We start from the raw sequence: 23,173 nt of genomic DNA, 5'->3' as shown, positions 1-23,173 counted from the left end.
GTGCAAACTCAAATATGTATATGTATATGTATATATATGTATGTATGTATGTATATGTATAAAAGGACAAAATTACTGTCTTAGTCTAAGACACTATTTCTGAGTTTGACACTTCACATATGTTGGAGGGAGGTTGGAATAAACTCATTGAGTTTATCAGTTTTTATGATCACAGCAGTCAGTTCAGCTGTGTAGGGGAGAAATGGGATTTGACTGAATAACTCAAAATAGTCTCCCAGGGAAGTGAACGTGTGTCTCTGTCTTTATAGCTCTGATACAAAAAGGGTATTAAATATCCCTTGATAAAAGCTACAGGTTGCATTTTCCAGCCTGTGGTTGAGCTCTGTGAGAGGTAACTTTCCAGCTCTGTTTCAAGTGTAAAACAATTTTCCTCTGGTTTTAAGGATTATTAACATTTTCATGGTTTCTCTACTACAGAGAAGAACAAGTCTTCCCCACTGCTTAAGGGTTACATTTTATATGGGTTGGGGTTTTACCAGCATTGGTGCCAGGGTGAGATCAAAGTAGTAGGAGCAGCTGGGTGGTCCTTCCTTCTGAGCATGCCAGTGGGAAATGTTTCCAAGCCAGTATTTCCATGATTTTTTTTTAGATCCTATTTGTGGAGATGATGCTGCAGTGTCTGAGGGGACTCCCAGCTGTGCCAGGGAGATTTGACACTACCTTGCAGAGACTGGAAAATACAGAAAGTGTAGATGGGTGTTCTGCTGGTGAAATGTTTTGGTTTGGTAACTGTATGTATGATCAGCTAGTAAAATCTCTTGCATTCTTAAAATCAGTGATAATAGGATTTGTTATGTGTTGTGATTTGGTGGCAGCTGGAGTGTCTGCTCAAGATTTCTTGGCTGGGGTATGAGATCCAAAGCTTTCACCAAAACCTATTCCATCTTCTGTAAACCAAAGTGAGAAACAGCGAGTCTCATTTTCCAATAAATTTAGATAAATCAGAGCTGAATTACGGATGGTTTTTGTCCACATACCTTCTCCATCCGAGCTGAGGTCTGTGTTCAAACTGAGTGACCATTGGAAAGTTGCTTCTGATTCCCCACATCTGTGCTGACAGCTGCTGCGTATGCTCATCAGCTCTGATCCTGCCCTGCCTGAGACACTGTTGGTGTATTGATTGCTAAAATCTCTGCAAGTGCTCTACAGGGACCAAATATTAAAAAAAAAAAAAAAGGCTTTTCTGCATTGCATACTTTAAACCCCTTGAGGAGGGGGATTTGATGTCCTTTCTATATTTTTGCAGTTTTCTGCTGTCCAGAGACTGTATAATTACATTGTATTGACTTTATCCCACTACTTCTTTCTGGCATAGGATGCTCCTGGATTGATAGAAAACAATTTAAAAGATGAAGGTTCTCACTCATTTAATACAACCTTACCTGTTCTTTGTACGGTGTTGAGAGTTTGCTATGCTTTCCTGGTGTTTTTTTTTTTCTTTTTTTTTTTCTTTGTACTTAAACAGGAAAGAAATGGCAAAGGAAAAGGAAGCTAGCTAAATAGTTGGAATGTACTTAGCAGAAATTGCAGGTGGATCAGGCTCCTTGGTTATCATCCCTATTTTGAAAGGGCAATACCATAAAATTACCACAATTTCTTAGTATATTATTTTCGACTTATCTCCTATCTTGTGGTATGAGTTTAGTGTTCTATCAGTGCTAGTTTTCCTAGTCTTCGGTTCGAAACAAACTCTTGAGATAATGATGCCACTTACTGAACCCCTGGTCCCAGCAGGACATAGCCTGTCTGGAAATACCTGACATGATCCAGTGTATGCAGTGACTTGCTGCCATGCAAAAGTAACTGCTCACTGACCCGGAGAACACCTTTTTTCTTTTTTTTTTTTTGGAAACTAACTGTGTTATTTGAACTGCTGAGAAGTACTCAAGACATAAGCCCATGAGTTACTACAGGCTGCATGCCTGGAACATGCAGGCCATCTCAACATATGGAGTAAATCAACACAGCTCTACTGACTTCAGTGCAGCTGCATCTATAACCACTTGCTGTAACCCTGCTCCAGACTGGAGGGATGATTGTGTATGAAGAGTGGATAGGAAAAACCCCTCCCCTTTTTCTTACAGCTTTACACTTTATGAACAGAATAAATGGGCTGTGAGTGGAGGTGAAATAGTAAATTATTTTTGCCTCTCTAGAATAACTTCATTTGGACATATGCAAAGTTCCTTCTTGTTCCCCGTACTTCCTAAATCAAGTAGTTGATATGCATGCACTTGGTTGCTGACATTAAAAAATACATCAGTAATTAGTTCAGAGATTGGTGTTTCAAAAAGCCCCATATACATGCACCTGCACAGAAACAAATCAGGCAGAGTTGACACTGCGTAAAGACAGGGTGGGCAGCACCCACGTAAGCCACACGACTATGGGAAGAGGAGCTGCTTTCCTGTTTCCATGTGCCAAGAGAAGCAGTGCTATCAGGCTTATGTGTGATGGATCAGAGTGCACTGGTATTGCTGCAAGCAGAAGTCATGAATTTTAATCAACTTTACTGGCTGCCTTGAAATTTGAGTTGAAAGATAAATGTGAAAAACAGGCAGCCCATATTGTTTCTGGAACAGAACTGCCCCTTTTCAGTTGATTAAAAGAATTCTTCTTTTAACTTGATAATCAAAAATACTTCCATGTTAGCTCAGGACTTTTTTTCCTACGCTAACCCTTCAGGTCCTGCCAGCTTCATGTGTTTCCAAGAGCCAGGTGTCACCTTGTGGCCACCCAGACAGTTGACCTTTGCTGCAGAGACTTCCCAGCTGGCGAGGTTTGTTGGCTGTCTGCTTTCAGCCATTTGGAAAAAGATGGGTTTAGGGCTTTATTTAAATATTCTTTATATCTGGAGGAAGTGGAGGAAAAAAAGGATTGCCTGGTGAAAACTGAAAGGACTGTCCAGGGAGTTGGAGTTCAATTTATATTCATTGGGAACTTTGGCACAGCAAGCATACTTGTCCTTCCCGTCTGTGGCTCCAGGGCTGCTTTTAAGGTTATTTAGTTTTGGTATTCATTTGAACATCAGTCTTCCCAATTAAATATAAGTGATTTGAATGCCGATGTTGTCTGTGGGGGACATTGGAGCTTTGTGAAGAAGTGGAGTGAAAATACCAGCCCTCGTCCCTGGACAGAAATACACACCCATCATGTTACTTCCAGCCACTGCCAGGCTGGTCTGGCTTACTTTGGGTAGTCGAGAGTGTTTTCTTCACTCCTTTGCTTCAGGGCTTATCATAGCTGCTTTTCCTGTTTTGCCATTAAGTCACCTCTGTGCAGGATTAAGTTTGAAGGATTTATTTTATGGCCAAACAACTTTTAAGAAGGGGAAATGGAAAATTAGCCTACAAGGAGCAGGGAAGGAAAAAACTTGGTGGCAGACTCCTGAGTGGTTCCTCTGCTCTCAAACACAAGTGCTGTGCTATTTTCTTTTATGTTCTGTGGTTCAACTCCACACCTAGTTTCTCATCTCCTCTAAAAGCTGTAGGTTCAGCAACTGCTCTGTATTAGTGAAGAATTCATTTCATTGCAGCTGCAGGAGAGGCTTATTTAATGCTCTGGGAAATTCATGCAACCTTCACTAGTGAGAAAGGCAATATAGTTTTGGGGCCTAAATTAGTGTGAAAGGGCACATACAAACCTGCTACGTACAAATTCCAGCTTGTTTGTACTCTCAGTTGGTTACACCCTTGGCTCAGAACCCAAATATTTCAAGAATTTGGGTTGAGGTATATCCTTTCCTAAAAGAAGTATGAAGTTAGATTCCCCTTTTGCATCAGTGGGTGCAGTTTCTGTAAGGTCACAGAGGGCTTGTTTGAAGCAGAAATGTTAATTCCTCCAAGGCATGTCCAGAAACTTGGGGAGGGGAAGTGATGCTTTGGTTAGGAGCCCTGGTAGGAGAACCTGAGGGCTCTGGCAGGAGAACCTGGGGGCTGCTCCTTGCACGATTGAGATGTCTTGGCCCCTGTTTTGATTAGAATATGCTTGCTATGAAGGAAATCCACCTGATTTCCACATCCCTATAAAGCATCTGGGATGCCTTGTGGTGCTGTGTTTTGCTGTACTGGAGCCATTGGGGCCATGCCTGCTTACCCTAGTGGCTGATTTTTTTATTTTCCCAGTGGCCTTCAAAGCATGTACATATGCTGAAGCAGAAGATTAGTTTCACTAAAAAGGCTCATTTCAGATGCAGATGCTCTGTGGGCCTCTGTACAAATGAATCCTGCCTGATTTTCAATTTTTTTTTAGAAAATATTTCTTTAATACTCTGCTGGAAACATTCTCATTCTCTGCTCTCCTTTCCTTACTTCACCATTACATGTTGCTGCGCTGCAGATACGGAAGTCAGGGCGTGTGAACTGGTGGCATTTATCAGCTGTCATGCTATGCTGTGGTGGGATCAGCCCAGGTGGCTGGTAGGGCTGTTAATTATTCCTGGTATTTTCTTCTGGTACTGAGGAAAGAGCATTTGCCAATTCCTGTAGTTATCCTAACATGTCCATACACCAGGTAATCAGCTGGCTGAGAAAGTGCCTGAACATCACGGGATGCAGCAAGTTGGGATGCTGGGGTGGGATGTGGGCACTGCATGGCGAGTGCTTGGTGATCCTCACTCATCCCTTTCCTTGCAGTTACCTGGCCGAGCAGTGCTGGAATGGTGGCTTTGTCTACCTGATCATGTTGCGCCGCATCAAGCGCAAAGCACCTCTGCCTCCCTCCAACGGCAACAACAGCAACAGCTGCGACCCCAAAGCCAAGCCCAGCCCTGAGCCCGGAGACAGAGCCGCTCAAAATGGGAAAAGGACCAGGAAGTTCGGGGTCATTACCAGGACACTGGGCGGCAAGGACAGCAAGGAGAAACTGGGCTCGGAACATGGGAACGGGCACTGCACCCCAATGGAGGTGGAGGTTGCTCAGCCAGAGACCTCTGAAGCAGAGAGCAATGGGGAAGAGCAGCACCAGGGCACCGGGGCACCGTACCGGGGCCAGCTGTCAGATGATGGCATGCCAGACATTGGGGACCAGGCTGCCCAGGTATGTTTGATTTGATTCTTCTAGAGGAGAAGGCAGCAGGTGTGCAACAAAATTAGGTTGATTTCTCAAGCAATTCTCTGGTTTCAATGCTCTGACCTTGGGCTGAGCCTGTAGGTGACAAGACAAGCTGTCAGGGCACCCGGCGTCTAAAAAGGGGGCAGGAGGATTGGAGAGTTAAATAGTAATTGCTGGAAACCTCTGTCATACTCCATCTCTGATGGAGGGTGGGTCCTTCTATCTCTTGACCTGTCAGGGTTGGCCTCAGGATTTTTTGTTGAGACAACTGATGACCCTATGACACTGGAGCAGGAGGTGTCAGTAGAAGATGGTAATTTTTGTCCTTTGGAGCTTCATGTTTAGCTCTGCCTGGACCTGATGTCACCTTACAAGTCACATTAACATTGGGATTGAAGTTTCCCTTTTTGATGCACCAGACCACATTGCATGTATTTGTGATACGAAACTTGTTTGGCCTGTGTCTGGGAACCACATGGAAGTAATTGTGGATTTTACTCAGAGTTGATGAGATAGACAATTTGTTAATGTTTGGGACGACAGTGGGATCCGGGCTTTCATTGCTTCTCTCTTCATCCTAATGGACATCTTGGGGTTTGTTGCCTGTCTGGAATTGCAGCATTGCTGGATGGAGGAAAATAACCCAAGCCTTGATCAGGTTTCAGTAGGCATCTATCACCAGAAGCACTGTCTGCCAATCTTTCCAGAGGCACTGATAGTATAAACAGATGAAGGCTGCTTTGTTGGGCTTGGGGCTGGCTGCAGCAGCTGGTTTTGGTTTTAAGACTTCAAAACTAGTAACAAAGCACTGTGAGTGGACATCTCATCACTAAATTCTGTTGAGAAAAGCAGGGGATTAAACGTGCCCTCTGAATTAGTGCTCCTCAGCACTACTCCAGGGTAGTTGTGATCGTGGTTGTAAAGTTACAGTAATTTAATTTAAAGTACTTTGTAGGAGCTAAAAGCAATTAAGAAAACCTCTGTTTTTTAAAGCGTAATTGCAAAAACTTGCCCATCTCATCACTGAGACATGTTGGATTTTATGGTGCAATAGAAAGGGTAGGGTGTTTGTGTGTGTATTCTTGCAAGCCTCATAACTGTAGTCATTCTGAAAGAAAACATTAAAAGCTTAAAAAATAAATAAATTAATAATTTGGTATTTTGAAAGTTCTGGTCCATTTAAAGGCTTCTTGAGTATGTTCTGAAGATTTCTAAACACATGTTGTAAATGAAGTTGATCAGACTTTTTTTTGGAGTGGAAAGCCAGAAATATATATGTTAAAAAAAAAGAAACTCTTGATCCAGAGCCATCTCGTGCTTGTGCTGCCTTGATGTTTTGAATCATTTTGTTCTGAGCAGTAAATTGTTAAATTCAGAACATATATTTATCAATGTGAGCAATAAATAAAATTTTAATGCAAAGCACATACAGGATGGCTTTGTAAAATGTAAAAACATAGCTGAGGCACTGGAAAAATTTAAGAGCTGTAATCTGTTCAGTTGTGGTATAGTGTCATTTAATAAAATTGCTTCTCTATTTTATTTCCTTCCCCCCTAATATTTTGCACAGAAATATGACCTCTGTCTGTGTCAGTACTAATTACATTTTCCTGACATTTGAATGAGGTGAAATGTGAATAGATGGAGCCTGAATAGCACGCCTAGCTCATCCTTTGCTTTTTAATGACCAGGGGGCCTTATAGAGGCCCATCACAGCATCTGTGGGGTAGCTGCTATCAGAGTAATGAGTAGCTTAATTCAGATTCTTAAATATTGAATAAAGACAGTGAATAAAATTTTCAAAATTATTTGTTTCCTGTTAAAATAAAGAAAAAAAGCAAGGAATAAATACACTTGAGAGCCTCAGATCTCACTTCCAGCTCCGTTTTCAAAGCGTGACCCAGCACACAGGCATGTGAGATCCAGTCGTGTCAGGAGCCTTTTGAAAACAGCATCCAGGATGTCCTGTCAGAAGTTGCAGCCTCCTTCCAGGCTTCAAAGTGCAAGCCAAACCTCCCATAGCCTCAGGATGAGTTATCTCCTCCTGAGCAGGGACAGGGTGCATTGGCAGGGCACCCTCTCCGTGGGGAAAGAAGCTCCATCTCTGCTGCCTGCCCCATGCTCACCATCTCCTCCACATGTTGGCTAATTGAATATCCAGAGCTGTCAGCCTTGTGCCCTTGGGGAGCACTATATTTGCTTTCAGGGGGAGGCCCAGCCTGCAGCAGATTAGATGGTTGCAGATGGGAGGACAGGCTTTGAGAAGCCGCTCAGGGACCAGCATGAATGTGGGAGGACCTTGCTGGTCCTCTCCATTGCTCTTTTCCCACCCCAAGGGCAGATTGGAGCTTTACTGAAACTGAAATGTGGAGTTCAGGAAAATTCCTTTTTTTTCCTCTCTGTGGGAAATTAGTTTGAAGTTGTAACCAAAATAGGGGAGAAGAGGTTGGGTTATCTGCGTGTCTTCAGCCACTGCTGTGCTGATCCCAGTGGCCAGCTCATGGCCAGTGCCTAGGGGCTGTTGTGCTGGGAGAGCTTTTGAGGCATCTACACACCATTTCAGTGCCTTTTGCTTTCAGGTGCTTCTCCCACAAGCATGGAGTTGTTCTGCCATTTTCCCTCCCATTTTCTCTGTGCATGCTGCTCATAACAGCAATGCTGGATCATGAAATGACAGGGGAGATGAATACTGTTTGTCGAGTGAACCTGCCAGGAGATTCCTGTGTTACTGGTTTGTGTGCATGTGCCAGTCCCCTTCTTCAGGCTTGCTTTCATCTTTCAGATCTTGATCTGTCTCTCCTTGCACTTGGCATTGCTATCGCTGTGTATAAACAAATCTGCTAGGCTGTCTGCTGGTATGTAACCCTCAGTAAATATTGTACCTGTTAATTAGCAGGCAGCATTTAATGTTTACAGGTGGTTAAGTTATGCTGCAATATTTTTAGGATGAACCTAAATGACTTCTAAAAATGTGGGGATTCAAAGCAGCAAAGCAGTGTATCTGCCTGACAGGAAGATCTCTAAGATCTGGAAAGCAGACCTGACCTTAGAGAGGACCCAGGCTGGCAGCAGTGGGAATCAAGGGCAGTGATTTAAGATTAGGCAGTCTCTGAGCTGGAGTAATGACCCATCATATCCTGTGAAGATTAGGAGCTTAAACACAGATATCAAAGTTTACTTCTTCTATTCAGTGGCCTGAAACAGGGTGTAGTTTTGCAGGGTAATTATACAGGCACAGATGGAAGAGAAGTATGGGAAGGGGCTGCTGGAGTCCACTAAAAATTATAAAGAAAAGGAAACTGTGAGCTTTCCTCACAATATACATACCAGTCCTGTGATTTAACTGTGCTGACTGGTAGGACAGAATCCCTCAGTTTTGTTCTCAGTTTCTCTGTCCTGGTCTTTTTGGAAGATCTGTGGACTGCTTTCTGTTGTTGTTTAGCCCCTAAGGAGTGCCCAGAGATGGCCAGATACAGCTGGCATGGGCAGGGATCAGAAGCAGGACTGGGGTTTGCAAAAACCAGATTAGGAGTGTGAGGGGCTGGAGTTTGGTTGTCAGAGGGGACTTAAACTGATCCAGGTTTTGCTGGCATGATGAGAAGTTTGGCTTTCAGGTTTGGCCAGGTTTGGCTTTCACTGATGAAGCCAGAGGAAGCTTGGACAAAAATGAGTTATACCAGAACAGACCTTGGTTTCCTCCATCCCCAGCAGGATGCTCTGAAAGCCCTTAAAAACCCAGCTATTAAAAGCAAAACCAAGACACCCCCAGAATGGCCTTGAATTCTCTTACTTCTTTATAAGCATCCAAATTATTAAGGTCTTGAAATCCAGATCCGAATTTATCAGTGACTCGTGGAAACTGTGTAAAGGACATTAGGCAGAGTGAAAATGCTTTAATAGTTAAGGGAGGCAGGTGAGAGGGGCTGGGGCTGTGCATTTCAGTATTTCTCCAGTGGCAAAGATTCATGGCATGGGAGGAATTCAGGGTGTCCTGGTTGGTGGTGGCACTGTGGGGTGGGGTTGTGGTGGGATGGAAACAGATTAGCATCTGGTGGTTCTGCAAACTGTGTGTGGTGCTTTTCTGAATTCAGTATGCCATCTATTAACAAAAGGAGAGAAAGGGGAAGGCAAGGGAATGTTAATGCCTTGCCTCCTGAAGGTTTTTGGGCAGGTCTGGGTTGTAGCAGTGGTTCAGGATCTTGGCTCCATGCTGTTAATGACATTGCTCTCGTCTCAGTCCCCAGAGCACTGTTCCTGCCTAGCTAGCTTTGCTCTTACAGTCCAACTGAGCCCAGCTTGCATGGACCACAACCCTCTCCAGACGTGTGAGCCTGTGCACAGGTGCACACAGATGTGTCTGTATGTAGAGAACCAGCCAGGATTTGCTTTTGTACTGCATGGTACATTTTATCAGCAGCTCTTTTCATTCTTCGTGCCCATTATTTTTTTCTTGCTGACGTGGCTCATCTCGGGTAGGGATGAATGCTTTTGAATTGCATTTTACTTTGCAGTTAGGGAAGGCTGACAGCCATTCTACAGCAGTACTTGCCAATTAGTGTTGGTAAATGCCAGCATTACCTTGACTTTTGGTTAGTGGAGAATGTTCCTTATCTTGCCAAGCAGAAGAGGAAGGCTAATAGCGCATTACAGGAATCAAAACATGAGGCTTGAGATAATGTAATAGCTTTAAGCATTTTACTATTTTGTTAAACTTGATGGGAAAAAAAATTCTCACCCTTTTGCTTTACCAAAATGTATAACTTGCTGTGAGCAAGGTAACCCAGTGAAGCTACTGAAGCTAAGTTGCTTTACATCAATTTTTTTTGGCAGCCTAAGCAGTAATTACTGTTTCATCAAGGCTTTTATGGGATTCTTGTGATGCATAGTTTAGACATAAATAACACTGGTTTTAGGTGTTAATGTAGATACTTTTAGTCATGTAAAGGCCTTCCTCAGAATCTTACTCAGTTCTTAACATCTTTTTATCTGTTATGTTTTTTTTTTCCAACTTTCATTAACATGGATCCTGGGGCTATCTACTGTCTTGAAGTTTTGATGTGCACTGTGATAAGCGTGTCTTCCCTCTTTGTTGCCTGTTTTGGGTAGTAAACTCTCTTAGGGACAAGGGTTGTCTTTTAATTTCAGCTGTACAGCACTGACAAAACTTGGCCTTATTTTTGCTTGGGGTTTTAGGAAGTGCTTTGATGTAACTAGCAGTAAAATTACAGTTAATATTTTTTGCTGCCGGTTATGTTCCACCTTGCCATAAAACAACAAGCATCATGGTTTTCTGGGGTTAAGTCGCTTGCTGCCAAATTTTTTTCAACTGACTTAAGATTCTGCCTGCCTTTGCTGTGATTTAAGTGATAGCTGCAGCTGTGGTGCTGTAGACTTTAATTTTGAGTAGCAACCTGTCCTTTTATCTTGTCTTTGTACTGGATTTTCCAAGGGTGCTTGGATGCAGAGATAGTCTGGTAATGGATAAGTTACAATGTGTCGATTTTACTGTGTCACCTTGAAATAAGGTCTTCACTTTTGGAAATGAGCTGTCCCGAAAGGCAGCGTGGGAACGTTCGAGGCTCTGTTGCAGGAGGTCTCAGCCATACTCAGCTATCCTAAACCATAGGTGAAAGTGCTCCTTAGAAAGCATTTTCCACCTACACAGAAAGTGGGTGTTTGGGCTCTTAATATTTTGTGTGCCATATTAAAGATACAGCAAGCCCACAAGTGAAATGCAAATTATTAGCTTTAGCTGAAATTCCAAGTTTGCACTGTTTTATGTTTTAATCATTAAGTGTGAATAGTTGAAACCAAGTGGACATGCCTAAAAATAGAACATGTTGTCTGCTTAGGTGCTGTAATGTTTCAGGCATTTGTTGGAATTATACAGCTACATACACTTAATTTTTGAGGCAGAATGCTGAAAGCACTGAGCAAACCCTAAAGATTCCTGCTGTGGACAGATGTAATACCAGTCCCTTTGAGACACCCCTCTTTAGCTGACATCAGTGTGTGGTGACCTTCTCTAGGGTGGGCTTTAATCTGCTGCAGGCTGCAACGGTGTTTTCTGAGAAACTTCAGACTAAGCAACCAGCCATTCCCAAAAGCCAACCAAGAGCATGAGACTGGGTGAAGTACTCAGTAGAGTGCAAACACTTGTAGCCCTTTAAAAGCTTGAGCTTCCTCGGGGGCTATTGCCAGGCAGAAACCCCCTAGGGCCAGAGACAGCAGAAAATCCTTTGTCTGATCTCACAATAATGATTCGGCTGATGGCAAGAGTGGAACAATTCAGAGGGGTGCAATGCAGATGGTGATGGTTCAGGATGACAAATGATTCCAGCAGGTTTTTGTGAGGGGTGATGGTTCAGTTCAGGTGCTTGCACTGGCTGATAAAATGTTTAAAGCCCTTGCCAAGGAAATTATGTCAACAAGCAATCTGTCTCGGGAGATGGATCCCTGGGCGACAGTCTTGCTTAAAGTCGTGGAATTTTCATCCACTCTGCTGTGCTGCCTGTTTTGTATATTTTAATTATGTGTTCGTGTGTGGGGGAGGGTGTGTTTTTGCTTTTTACTGTTCCCCAGGCATCATCCCCTAGGACACTTCTCTTTTCTTGGGGAAAGTACTCACATTTTAGTGAAAAGATGCCAAATGTCTGGCGGCTGTTTGTCCAAACAAGGGGACTTGTGAGATCAGAAACTGACACTTGAACACAATCACAGTTGTGTCTGTGCTTCTGACTCCTACTTTGAGGACAGGGAGAATTTATATCATCAATACTGTGTGATTCCTGTTGGGTTTGGGGATTTCCCCCCTCTTTTAAGTAGTGTAGGACACACACTGTATGACTTGCATCATCCAGAGGCAGAAGCCAAAGGCTTCACTCGTGTGCAGCATTAAGAAACTTTCATAGGCAGCAAGGATGGACAAAGAACTCGTGTCTTGGAATAATTTATTGATAAAGAAATTTAAGATTATTTTTCTTTCCTGCTTTTGATTTATCTTGGAGTTGTTTAGCTTGCTTGTGCAACAATGAAAACAAAAGCCAGGATAGTAGATGAAAGCAGGAGTCCTGCTTTCAGATCAGCCTTAAAAATAACTTGACTAAGATCAGATAAAAACACACTCATTATCCACTAATGAAATAATTGCTTTGTTATGAATCTGCAAAAATCAGTTTTTGGTGTGATTTTCTGGTGCTGAGTCTTTCACATTAATATCTGAGATGTGAAGAGTGATGGCTTTTGACTGGATCTTAAGACTGATGTGTTCATGCTGCTCACCTGGTATGTGATGTTGCAAGTTAATTCCCCAGCTACTGATCTGTCTGTCCCACCTGCCTGCTGGCGAATGGGAAATAGTGGGAAGGAGGCATGATGTGATCCCAGGTGGGGCAGGGAGCTGGGAGTAGTGCTTTTAATTGATCTCACATCAGTGAAGAATGCTGGGCAGTGGTGTATGCTGGGACCATCCCAATGTTCTCCCTGCTCATGTAGAGAGGGTTTGTTGCACTACAGGGTCTAATGCCATGCGTTTCTGTTCAGGGCATTTTGTGCTGGTTTTCTGCTCTGTGTGATCAGCATGCTGGTTGCCAGCTGCTGTGAAGTTTATTGAAGTAAATTTTTATAATGAATGGAACTTGGAACTTTCTGCTAAGTGTTGTGTTTCCAGAGCAGCTTCGTGGCTGGTGAGGAAGATCTCACTGCTTGCTTCTGCTGCTACTAATGGGAGACCCTGAGAAATTTGTAAGTGGGAACTGGTCCCTGCAGACAGACAGTAAAAATCCATGTTGAATTGCGGAGGGAGGGAGACGTTATGTGGGCTGCATTCAGGTTCATGTCAGTCAGCTGGTGTGTGCAGACAGACTTTGCATGGTTATTGATATTCTTATCAGGGCTTATCTCTGTTTTTGTTTTAAAATTGTTACATATTTACATCAGCTTCATCTGAATTGCTGCTGTGACAGAAAGTGCTTTTTCGTAGACAGCTATTTTACATTTTCCATTTTATTTTTTTAACTACTTACGGTGTTTCTGTTTTCCATTTGTTTACACCTTGCTCCTGCCAAGCTTGTCTTTTATGAAAGATTTCAAAGCAATTTTGTTTTCTTTTGTATATACAGATTTGCAGCTTCTTGAGCACAGCACAGTCAAAATAAGTCAAACCCCTTTTAGATCCCCTGCAATTAGCTAGTGAAGGGGAAGCAGGGGAAAGAATGGCTCCAGTGTCTTTTGCTCATTTATTTATTTATTTTCCTCACCACTCGGAGGAAGAACGTTCCTTTTTGTTTTATAAATGATGTGCTTATGAAATTGAGTGTTTGATGGTGCGCACTCGGAGCAGGCGGAAGGCGAGCTTCCCCACATCGCGCTGGCAGCATGCTCCCTTTCTGATCTGCAGCACTCTTAGTTTATTCCAGATGTAGGCTCGCTCTCAGCAGAGGCTGCCTGATGTACAATGGCATCGCAGTGGAGAAAAAATGGCCTGTGGGGACCCACTGGAAGCTGAGAGTTGTATTCTCTATTCTCACTTGTGGTCTGTTACATAAGATGACCCTCCCCCCGTGGGCCCCCCACTTTGCAATTAATCCAAGTAGAATATTCATACTGTCTTTTAAAACATTTTAATTATTTGTAACCTAGGCACTTTGAAGTTGATCAGATTCAAGTGGGAAAATCTGGTCCAAAGGGCTGCCTGCTTGAAAGAGCTAAGTTGGGAGAAAAGTTGAGTCACTAAGAGTGATGTAACTGCAGAGAACAGAAATCAGCCATTAGTCCAGCTGCAGCCTGACTTGACCATTTGTGTTTCTGCTTGTTATGTGAGGGAAGTCAAAAAATGCAACTTTGAAAGGGATTTCAAGAGATGACCCAATCTCATCTCGTCCTCCAAGACTGACTTCGATAAATGTTGGATCATCATGTTCATGAAATCCTTTGCTGGGAGGAATCCATGTAGGCAGGGCTGCGCTGCTTGGGATTACAAGTAAAGTCGGTGGGGTGCATCTGGGCAGAATTAAAATTTGTTCAAGTCCCTAACAATGAATTTATGCTTCTTGTGGCTTTGAAACTCTCAAAGCAAGCATGTCTTTCTCAGTGTCCATCTTGGCCAATTCTCAGGTGAATTGCATGGTATTTTTTGGATTGTCATATACAAGTATTCATCTCATTGTGAGAAACAAAGCCCACTCCTCAAAATTTGAAGAGTTTAATAAGGGATAATAAGGGACAGATCAATAAAGCAAAAGTAATAGCACTGGGTGTGTGGCAGCAGCCAGAGGCTTGCCCAGTTTTTTAGCAAGCAGTCCTTTCATACTGTTGCAGTTGCACTACTTTCTCAAGTGACGTTTTCGGAGCTGGTTTACCACAAGTACACCTTAGGGTTGCCACAGCATTGCATAAGTCCACAACTACAGTCTCCAAGGGTCCATCAGGGGGACAGTCCGGGGCGGTGGTCTGATACCACTTTAGACTCCTTTTATGGTATTTTGTTCTATGCCTGTGCTATCTTTGTTCTGCATTTTTCAAGTGTGGTGGTATCTTATGATACATCTTCTGCAAGCACACTTAAATCTTGTGGTAGCCTTGCTTTATGCGCAATTTTAGTTACAGTGTTCATAAAGCAATTATGATTTGCACTTTATCCACAGAAGTAGTTACAATTTATAATAATTTTCAAAAACATATACATAGTAGCAAAAGCCAACTGTTGCATAGCTGATTATAACATCCTGTTATGTCATGAGCCTGTCCTCAAGTGCTGCACAGGGTGCTTGTGACCTGCCTTTTTAAAGGCTAAGGAATATAGTGATGTCTCCTAAGGAGTAAGCAAGGCTGGACATCACCTGTTCCCTGGCTGCAGTACGGGCTGGTAGTGCCTCGCTGTCCTTGATGAGGATTTCTGGAGTTTGAGACTGAGCTGGCATCAGCACATCTGTGCTTTGTGCTTGAAGTGCTTTTGCACCAAGAGCTGTGAGCGCACATATACAGATTTCTTGCACCACTGCTGAACAAAGCTGAAGGGGAGGTTATTCTGAGTTATTTATAAGTGAAGCTGTGAGAATTATTCTGAGAGGATGGGAAAATTCAGATGTTAATAGAAATGTGGAACTGACAGCAGCTGAGCAGCAACCGGAATCATGCAGCCGATCAAAGAAGACCGGTCAGCATTTAAACTCATCCTCTGGGCAGGGATTAAGCAGGCTCCAAGGGCAGTGACATCAGACCTGCAAAATGCCAAAACTAACTAAACTTGGAGTTTCCTTTGGGTATTGCAAGTCTCTGGAGGGGAGTGAATGCACCAAAATTCTAGCTCTCATTTAAAGACTAAGTGACCTTGTAGATTTTTTTGTTCATGAAGGAAAACTTGAAAATAGGATACTTCAGCAATTTTCAAAAATGAGCACATTCATTACTACTTCTTTTTTTTTTTTCTTATTTTTAAAGCATTTAAGCTTTATGTGGTTGAACCTGGGAGTCCCCAATAACTCAGCAAAACCAGCTTTAAGTAAAATTTAAATGCATTTACAAATCCTTGGAACTGGAACAGAGCTTTACTATTAAAGCTTTCCTGTTATCGACTCACTTAAGATGCACATTCAAAGCAGCACCATTTTTAGTAAGCTGTGAAGTTTCCCATGCTGCTCTGTACAAAAGACATAGCAGCTTAATGGGGAGAGAAGGGGGGTTCTGCTGGACACCCCCTTTCTCCAGAGGCCTCAAGGAAAGGCTGGCAGTCTGCTCTTTAATACATAGCTTTCAAAATCTGGAAGTGACATCCCTCAGAGGTACGTGTGTGTTGGTGGGGGGCTTTTGCTTTCATTGCACAGTTAAGTGAAGAGCTATGAATGTTTTATGAAGAAAAGGGAAAGAACAGTGAGGGGTTCTGATTTCCAGCTGACGATGCTGAGTTGTTTATTCCCAGTGAAAACCCTGCAACTGACCAAGGACTGAAGGGACAGCGTTTTCTTACACAGGACTTGGTGACAGTGGCATTTGAAAATGAGTGAAGAAATACATGTTTGGGCATGTGCCACATGGTTTTGTTGTCTTCGTGGATGTGTTTATCTGCCCATGTTTGGACTGAGTAGTGCTTTACTTCGCAATGCTTTTGATTACTTTGCAACGGCTTTTGATTTTAGTGGGCATTCAAAGGAATGAGATTGGTACTTGCATCAAGAGCAGTGGAGTCTTGCCATTTGCTCATATCAAGTGCTCTGTATATGAATATTTGAGAGTTGGTTAGTTAAGAATAAATTTGGGAATTTTTGCAATAAAATGTGTGATAGAGAAGAGCACTAAGGAGTGCAGGCCAGGCACATTGTGGGCTTTGGTGTAACTTAGGTTCCAAAAACCTTTCCAAGTCATTAAAGGCAATTTTATGACTACATTGTTAAATTTTATTGGAAAGTCTGCTTCCAAACTGGGTTTAACAAAGGGACATTCAAAGTGGCATCTTATGAGGAGAATGGATGATCATCCTTTCAGCCTGGGCTTGGTTGTGGGAGGTAGAGAGATTGTATTTCTCTGCTGTACTGTCTTCATTATGTGTGCAAGGTACTTCACAGCAATAAAACTTCTCTGGAGCATTTTCATGCTGTAGTTCAGTTCTGTTTTTTAACTAGATAAATATAGTTGACTCTTGCCCCTGCATTTAACACAGTGTCTCATGAGTCACTCTAATTTATTTTAAAGCATCCTCTGTCCTGACATGTCCTGTTATTCAGCAGGAGACTGGGCTTTTATAAAGGCATTGAAGATCCCAGTTGGATCCTGCTGGGATATTGCCCATCTGCAAGTCTTTCAAGTTAACAGATTACCCACAGGTGTATATTTTCAGGCTCAACTTTTGGGTCACCTGTTAAGGAACCTGGTTTGGTTTTTCTGTTTCTCCTACCTGTGGTCTAAGGGCTGGGATTCATTTATATCATAGTTGTTGTTATTATTAATATTCACGTTAACATTAGTAATGTTAGTATTGATAATAATTAATTATTCTTGTTATTTTTCACTTTATTCTTAAGATATTGTTGCAGATACTGACCTCTTTGTTCCTTTATCGGAAAAAGTTATATTTTAAAAGTTTCAGGGCTCAAGTGGAAAAAAACCCACATTTTCTTCACTTAATACTCAGATAAACAACAGTGGCTTAAAATCTGCAGGTTGCTGCCACAGCCCTTGGGTTTGCTGATATATTTGGCAGTTCTCCTTCTCAGAAACAAGCAGCAATTTGTGCACGCTCTTCACAGTTTGCTATGAAATTTTAATCATCTTTGCTACTTGGGCGTCTGGGTAGTGCAAGAATGTTACTTGTGTGCATAACACACCCAGTCAGAAATAGCTGACCTGGTGCCTGGTGACTACAACACATGGCTTAAAAATTGCCTCCAAATTGTGCATTTTGCTGTCTTACAAGCTTGAAAACTTCCAAGGTTTTTTCATAATTCTGTAGTCCTGGTTCTTCCCCTCTCTGACAGCATCCTGGCAACGGCCTTACTTGTCTTGCTTGCTTGTTTTTCTCTTTCCTTTTTTGCTCTGCTGATACTGTCACACTTGTGTTTCCTTGTGCCCAGTCCTGCCAGTAGGACTCACAGGGGCTAGTTTCTGTTCTGCATTTCATATTGCTCTGGAGTTTGTAAACCACTTTTTGGTTAAATCTTTACAGGAATTAAAAATAACCAAAACCAATAATGGTGTCCTGAACATTGCTTATTACCTTGCTTATGCTGAAAATTATTCTCCACAATGGGTAAACTTATTATTTACAATCTGTGCCACAGCTGCCCAGTAAGAAATACTTGATTGGCAGCTGATAATTTGAAGTTCGTGAGTTTTTTTTCTGTGTCTCAAATCCTGCAAACCCCTCTGGAGAGGGAAGCACTGCTGTGTGATGCAAGTCTGGTCCCTGCTGCAACAGCAGCTGCACCACCTGATGTTCAAGGTCTCCCTTGAACCACGTCTTGCTCCTCTGCAGCCCTGCACGGCTCATCCTTGAGTTTTGGCGAAGGGTTTTGAGGCCACTGTTTGCTCCGGGAAGGATCAGGGCATTGAGAGCAGCGCCTCTGTGTGCCTCAGAAAAACTGCAAACACCCCTGCAAGGAAACTTCTACGTGCTGACCCTGCTCTGTGCTGCCTCCTCCTTTCTGCCTCATTCGCTTGGACCACAGCTAACATAGCAAAGCTCAGCAGAAGCACCAGTATAGCTTGGGCTATACAGGTGTGTGGTGATGGGCAGCAAGGTGCTAAATAGCTCCCTCCCATACCCTCCCATACCCTCCCAGCCTTCTCCAAATCCAAATTGAAGGACTTTCTGCACGTTTTCTCTCAGCGAGAAGGTTGCCGCATATGGAAGATGCACATCCTGAAGGGGACGGACGGGCTGGGAATCCAGATAACAGGAGGCAAAGGGTCGAAGCGGTCCCCTCACAGCATCATCATCACCCATGTGGAGGAAGGCGGCTCTGCACACAGGTGAGGTGACAGCGGTGCCTTCATGGTGGTGGCTCTGATGGAATAACCATGGCCGTCGCTGTTATCTGGGTTCATGAGAGGCGTTCAGGGGTTTTGCCCTCTTGTGGTGTGAGGGTGAGAATAGGGGCATTGCCAGACTAAAAATGTATTTTGGTGTTTGATCACTGAAGCTTCTTCTAGTTTTTGTCCAAACCATAGACAGATCAAACACTTGCTTGGGGGTGGAGGGAAAACCAAGGAGCCTGATGGCTTGTTGGGCTTTTTACGCAAGTCCATTTTTGGAAGATGTGCCTGTCCCATGGGATCAGTTGTGCAACCCCAGGGTGCTCACTGACTGCCCTGCTGTTCCTGATGGAGTGGAGATGGGGCTTGCTGCTGTTCCCTTACCTAATCCAGTGGGTCACAGAGAAGACTTGTAGAGTCTCAGCCCTTCAAAGAGGGCTATAACAATGATTTCCTGTGGGCACCTTTCTGAGCCCCTTTTTCTAGAAAGTAATACTGCACTGATCCAGGCGCAAGCTTAGCATAGTGAGATCATACGTTGTCCATGCCTCCACACCCCACCACGTTCCAGCGGAGCCCGGCACTGTAGTAGAACCACCCTGCAGCTCCATGTTCCCACTCTGTTTCTGCAGGGATGGCAGGCTGATGGCCGGCGATGAGCTCCTCATGATCAACGGGCAGTCGCTGGTGGGGCTCTCCCACCAGGACGCCGTGGCCCTCCTCCGCTCAGCCGCTGGCCTGGTGCAGCTCGTGGTCTCTAGCAAGGTACAGACATCTCCTGGGTGGTCTCACAAATGTACATCCGCAAGTGTTTGAGCAAGTGCTGCGTGAAAAGGGCGTATTTTCCATAGGCAATCTCATGTGCATTTTTGCTGCTCTAAATATAATGCATAGCAAGGGGAAATATATCAGTAGCTGCCATAAATCTGTGGCAAATCAGCACAGTATAGACCAAATTAATGATTTGCTTGTGCTGTCACTGTCACTCAGTGTGCAGATGAGTCTTTACTCATGCAGACATTACCTAAGTTTTGGCCAAACCGCTTTCTTAAAATTACTTGCTAAGTAAAGCAGGCTGTTCTGAGCCTCTTCTGCTTCCTGCCTGCATAGCCTGTGTACCTCTCATCTCTGTCCTATCTGTGTGCCTGAGATTTCTTGAAAATTATCTCTTGGCTTGAGTTCCTTATTTTGTCCCTGTTAATGGCATGGAATGGAGCTCTTACAGATAAAGGAACATGAAACTTTAGGGAAATGAGACTGGAACTCATTTATCAGTTGGATTCTTTGTTCTGCCTTGATCACCAAAGAGGTTGAGGGGATATTACATAGTATTTTGCTTCTTTGTTTAAGAAAATCCCACTCACCTCTATTTGCTCTTCTCCATGGAGCATATCCTGCTGCCCCTGGACCTGGATTGCTGCAGGTGTTTGGTGGGTGGCCAATTGACTCCCAAAAGCACCCAGGGATCTCAAATTAGGACCTGCCTGCAATGTGGGGGTCACCAGGGCCTTTGAGGTGGTGACAGGAACATCTTGGCCCAAACAGTGCACTCATATACCTGCATTTCCAGGATGGCAGCAAGCCACCATGTCAGAATTTTAAATTTTCTTCTTAGGTTCACGTTCAGATTTCTCCTGCCATCACAAAGCAAGTTTCTGTGGTTTTAATGTCTGGATGCTTTTAAGGCTTCCCTGGATGCTGCATGCATATGTTTTCAAGAAGAGGCTCTATTCCACCATTTCCAAAGTGAAGAGCCGGTGACTTCTCTAGCATTTCTGTTAAACATTGAAGTTCATTGCAGACCTTCTTCAGAGTCACAGTCTGGCATTAACCCCACAAGTGTTTATTCTGGAAACACCATACTTTGTCCTGAAATAGGTAAATTTTGTGTTTCCTTTAGACAGCTGGACTCTGCCAAAGCACAAGGCAGTAGACTGCGTTTATTTCTCCTTAAAATTAAGTGCTTGTTCCTATGGTGACTTGATGAAAATAATCATCATGCATAAGCTTAGGGCATGAAACTTCACTCTCCTGATCAGGCTGTGAATCTGCTTGTCCTCTGCTCTGTGCACTTGGACAGTTTTCATGTCCCTGGAAGGGGGACTTTGAAAGGCAAGCAGAAGGGGATACAACCTGTGCCATATTTCTGGCAGCCCCAGAAAAGGTGTAGATAGGTGCAGTGTTCTCTTGTAGCTCCCTCTGGGCATTATTTGTTAGTATAGGAATGCAGCTTTGCCTTTTGGTCTGGTGATCAGTAACACAGAATTGGTTCTGAAAGCAGTAAGTGAGTCTGGCCACTGGTTTTGGCTGAGGCACATGTTTGCCTGCCAGAAAACATGGCAAAGACTGGAAGCAGATGCTTGGGCATCAGGAATGAGTTGGTAGGGGATTGGTGGGTCACTTTTCATTGTATTGTCCTAACTAGCATTGTCAGGGTATTATTCTTATGTCTGTAGGTAGATAAAAATGTAAAGGGAACATCCATAGGGAGGGAACAGGAGCACAGGGGGGTGATTTGGGTTGCAACAAAATTAGTAATGATGTCTGTCAACTCTCAGTTCACTCTCAGTGACGTATACTAAATCCAAAGTGGGGAAGAGCAGGCTGCCGAAGAAGCATTTATTTTAAATTCTTCTTTATGAAATCTAAATGTTTTAAACATGTATTGGCCTATGTTTACTATATATACACTTTAAAACCAAGCCTGCTTTTTATAACCAGACCATTAAAAGTTTGTGCATGTGGAAGTGTGTAACACGGGGAGGATTACCTGGAAGCTCACACTGAGCAGGTGAGATGGGCCAGTTTTACTGTGATACTGGTGTTTTTCTGCATGTGATGTAATATATTGTGTTGTATCTTGGGTGGGAATCTTCTGAACAGGATCTTCTGAAGTATCCATCTACCAGTTTGCCAGACTTGCTTAGCACTTGCTCAGTCCAAGACTCTGTTTCTTGCACTGACACTAAGGAAAACAAAGAGCCAGAAGAAGAAGATGTGAAAGGAGTGAATGTGTCTCCTGAAAAACTGGTTGCTGTAAGTGTGTTTTGGTGTGACATTTTTACTCTCTCTCAAAGCCCATTTGCATCTGTCACATTCTTTTACAGCCTGACATGTAGCACATCCTCGGGACCAGGCAATCCCATCCCACCCAGCTCTCCTCTGCGCGGGATGTGGGGGAGAAGCTGGAAAGGGGATAGCATTTACCACAGCCCCTGCCATCTCTGAGCTGCAGCAAGGCAGCATCCCAGGGAACAGGAGCTCTCAAGGCCTCCAGCCTATGTTGCAATCATGGTTTTATTTTTCTCTTCGATTGTTTTCCACCCGCTTCACTGCTTTTGTTGGATCAGATGCAAAGTCTCTTGCCATGCTTACGCAGTTACATGCTCTTCTTTCCCCTCCTTTTGTAACAAAACTTCTTTAACAGTTTATGATCCAAGTCTTGAAGTTTGTATTTGCTTTGTCAAAGCCAGCAGACACTTTGGAGGAGGGATAGGAATTTCTGGCTGTGAACCATAGTTGAAGTTCTGAATAAATGATGCTGGTTGATAATCTCACTTGCATTCCCTTCAGGGCTGCATTAAGAAGAGATGAAGTGGGTTATTGTTACTTATTTGTAATATAGCAGCTCTATGAAACTTCATAGGTCTTCTGGGCCTTTCTTGTATGGTGCAGACAAAAAAAAAAAAATAAAATTATGTTTCTAATCTAAAGAGCTTGTGGACTGGTTTTCCAGCAAGAGAAGGCAGGTGGATTCACTTGAAGGTTTTATCTATTTCTTATTTTCCCTTCTTGTCTTCCCCTCACACTCTTTTCTGTTAAAATAAATCAGTTAAACCTTTGGATGGCTCAGATATGAAACTGGTTTGGTGATTTGTTTTGATTTTATATTTTTACACTTACACCTGAGCAAAAAGACTGTTCCCCAGGATGAGTCTCATGATGCTGGTGTTTACTTCCTACCTGCCTGCTATCTCTGACTTATTCTGAGTCAAGGTTTATAACACTCTCAGACATCTTAATACTCCGGCAAATTTTGTTGCTTCTTCACTGTCTTCTCTTCTATGTGCCAGGGTGCCTTTTTTGGGGGATGAAGGGAAAAACAAATAAATGTGGGACACTTAGCATGCTGATGTTGATGTAGTGTTTGTGTGCGAACGTGAGTGGGCATCTAAGCATTCTTTCAACTATAAAAATACTTTAAATTCTTCTACATATCATGCTTTCCATTCTGGTAATTTCTAATAATGCTATGGCTCAGCAGCACTTAAATATAAAAATCAGTTTTGACAAAATTTAATTATGTGTGGCTTCAGGATTAAGCTCCCTGGCATTCCACTGACTTTCAGCACACACTGGGAGTTATTTGTCACTTGGTTTGCTCATGTCTATTCCAACACTGCCTGGTTGCCAGTGATGGCTTTTTCATCAAGTGCTTCCTTTCCAGATTAATGCAGTGCTCAGGGAAGCTCAAGATGGTTGAGGTGCTCGTGACCATGAGGACACAGCTGCATGAGCCTCCCAGAGCCCTTCTGCTTGGACTTGAGTTTAGAGCCTGCCCTGATGTCCATTACAGTGCCACTGCAGCTGGCAGTGGTGGTGGCCACTAACTCAGAGCCAGCTGGATTTGCCT

The 23,173-nt window shown here is 43.3% G+C and overlaps 1 protein-coding gene across 2 annotated transcripts in view; it reads left to right on the top strand.

The window, feature by feature from the left end:
- Window positions 1-23,173, top strand: part of PDZD2 (PDZ domain containing 2) — a 198,461-nt gene that overhangs the window by 128,194 nt on the left and 47,094 nt on the right. For both annotated transcript variants that reach the window (XM_068176346.1, XM_068176345.1), the window contains exon 3: window positions 4,656-5,058. In XM_068176346.1, the coding sequence (XP_068032447.1) occupies window positions 4,656-5,058 (403 nt within the window). The remainder of the gene's footprint in view (window positions 1-4,655; window positions 5,059-23,173) is intronic.

Source organism: Anomalospiza imberbis, chromosome Z (assembly GCF_031753505.1).
Source record: "Anomalospiza imberbis isolate Cuckoo-Finch-1a 21T00152 chromosome Z, ASM3175350v1, whole genome shotgun sequence".
Classification (NCBI taxonomy): Eukaryota; Metazoa; Chordata; class Aves; order Passeriformes; family Viduidae; genus Anomalospiza; species Anomalospiza imberbis.
The sequence above is the reverse complement of the archived record's forward strand: the minus strand, read 5'-3'. Positions and strand labels throughout refer to the sequence as shown.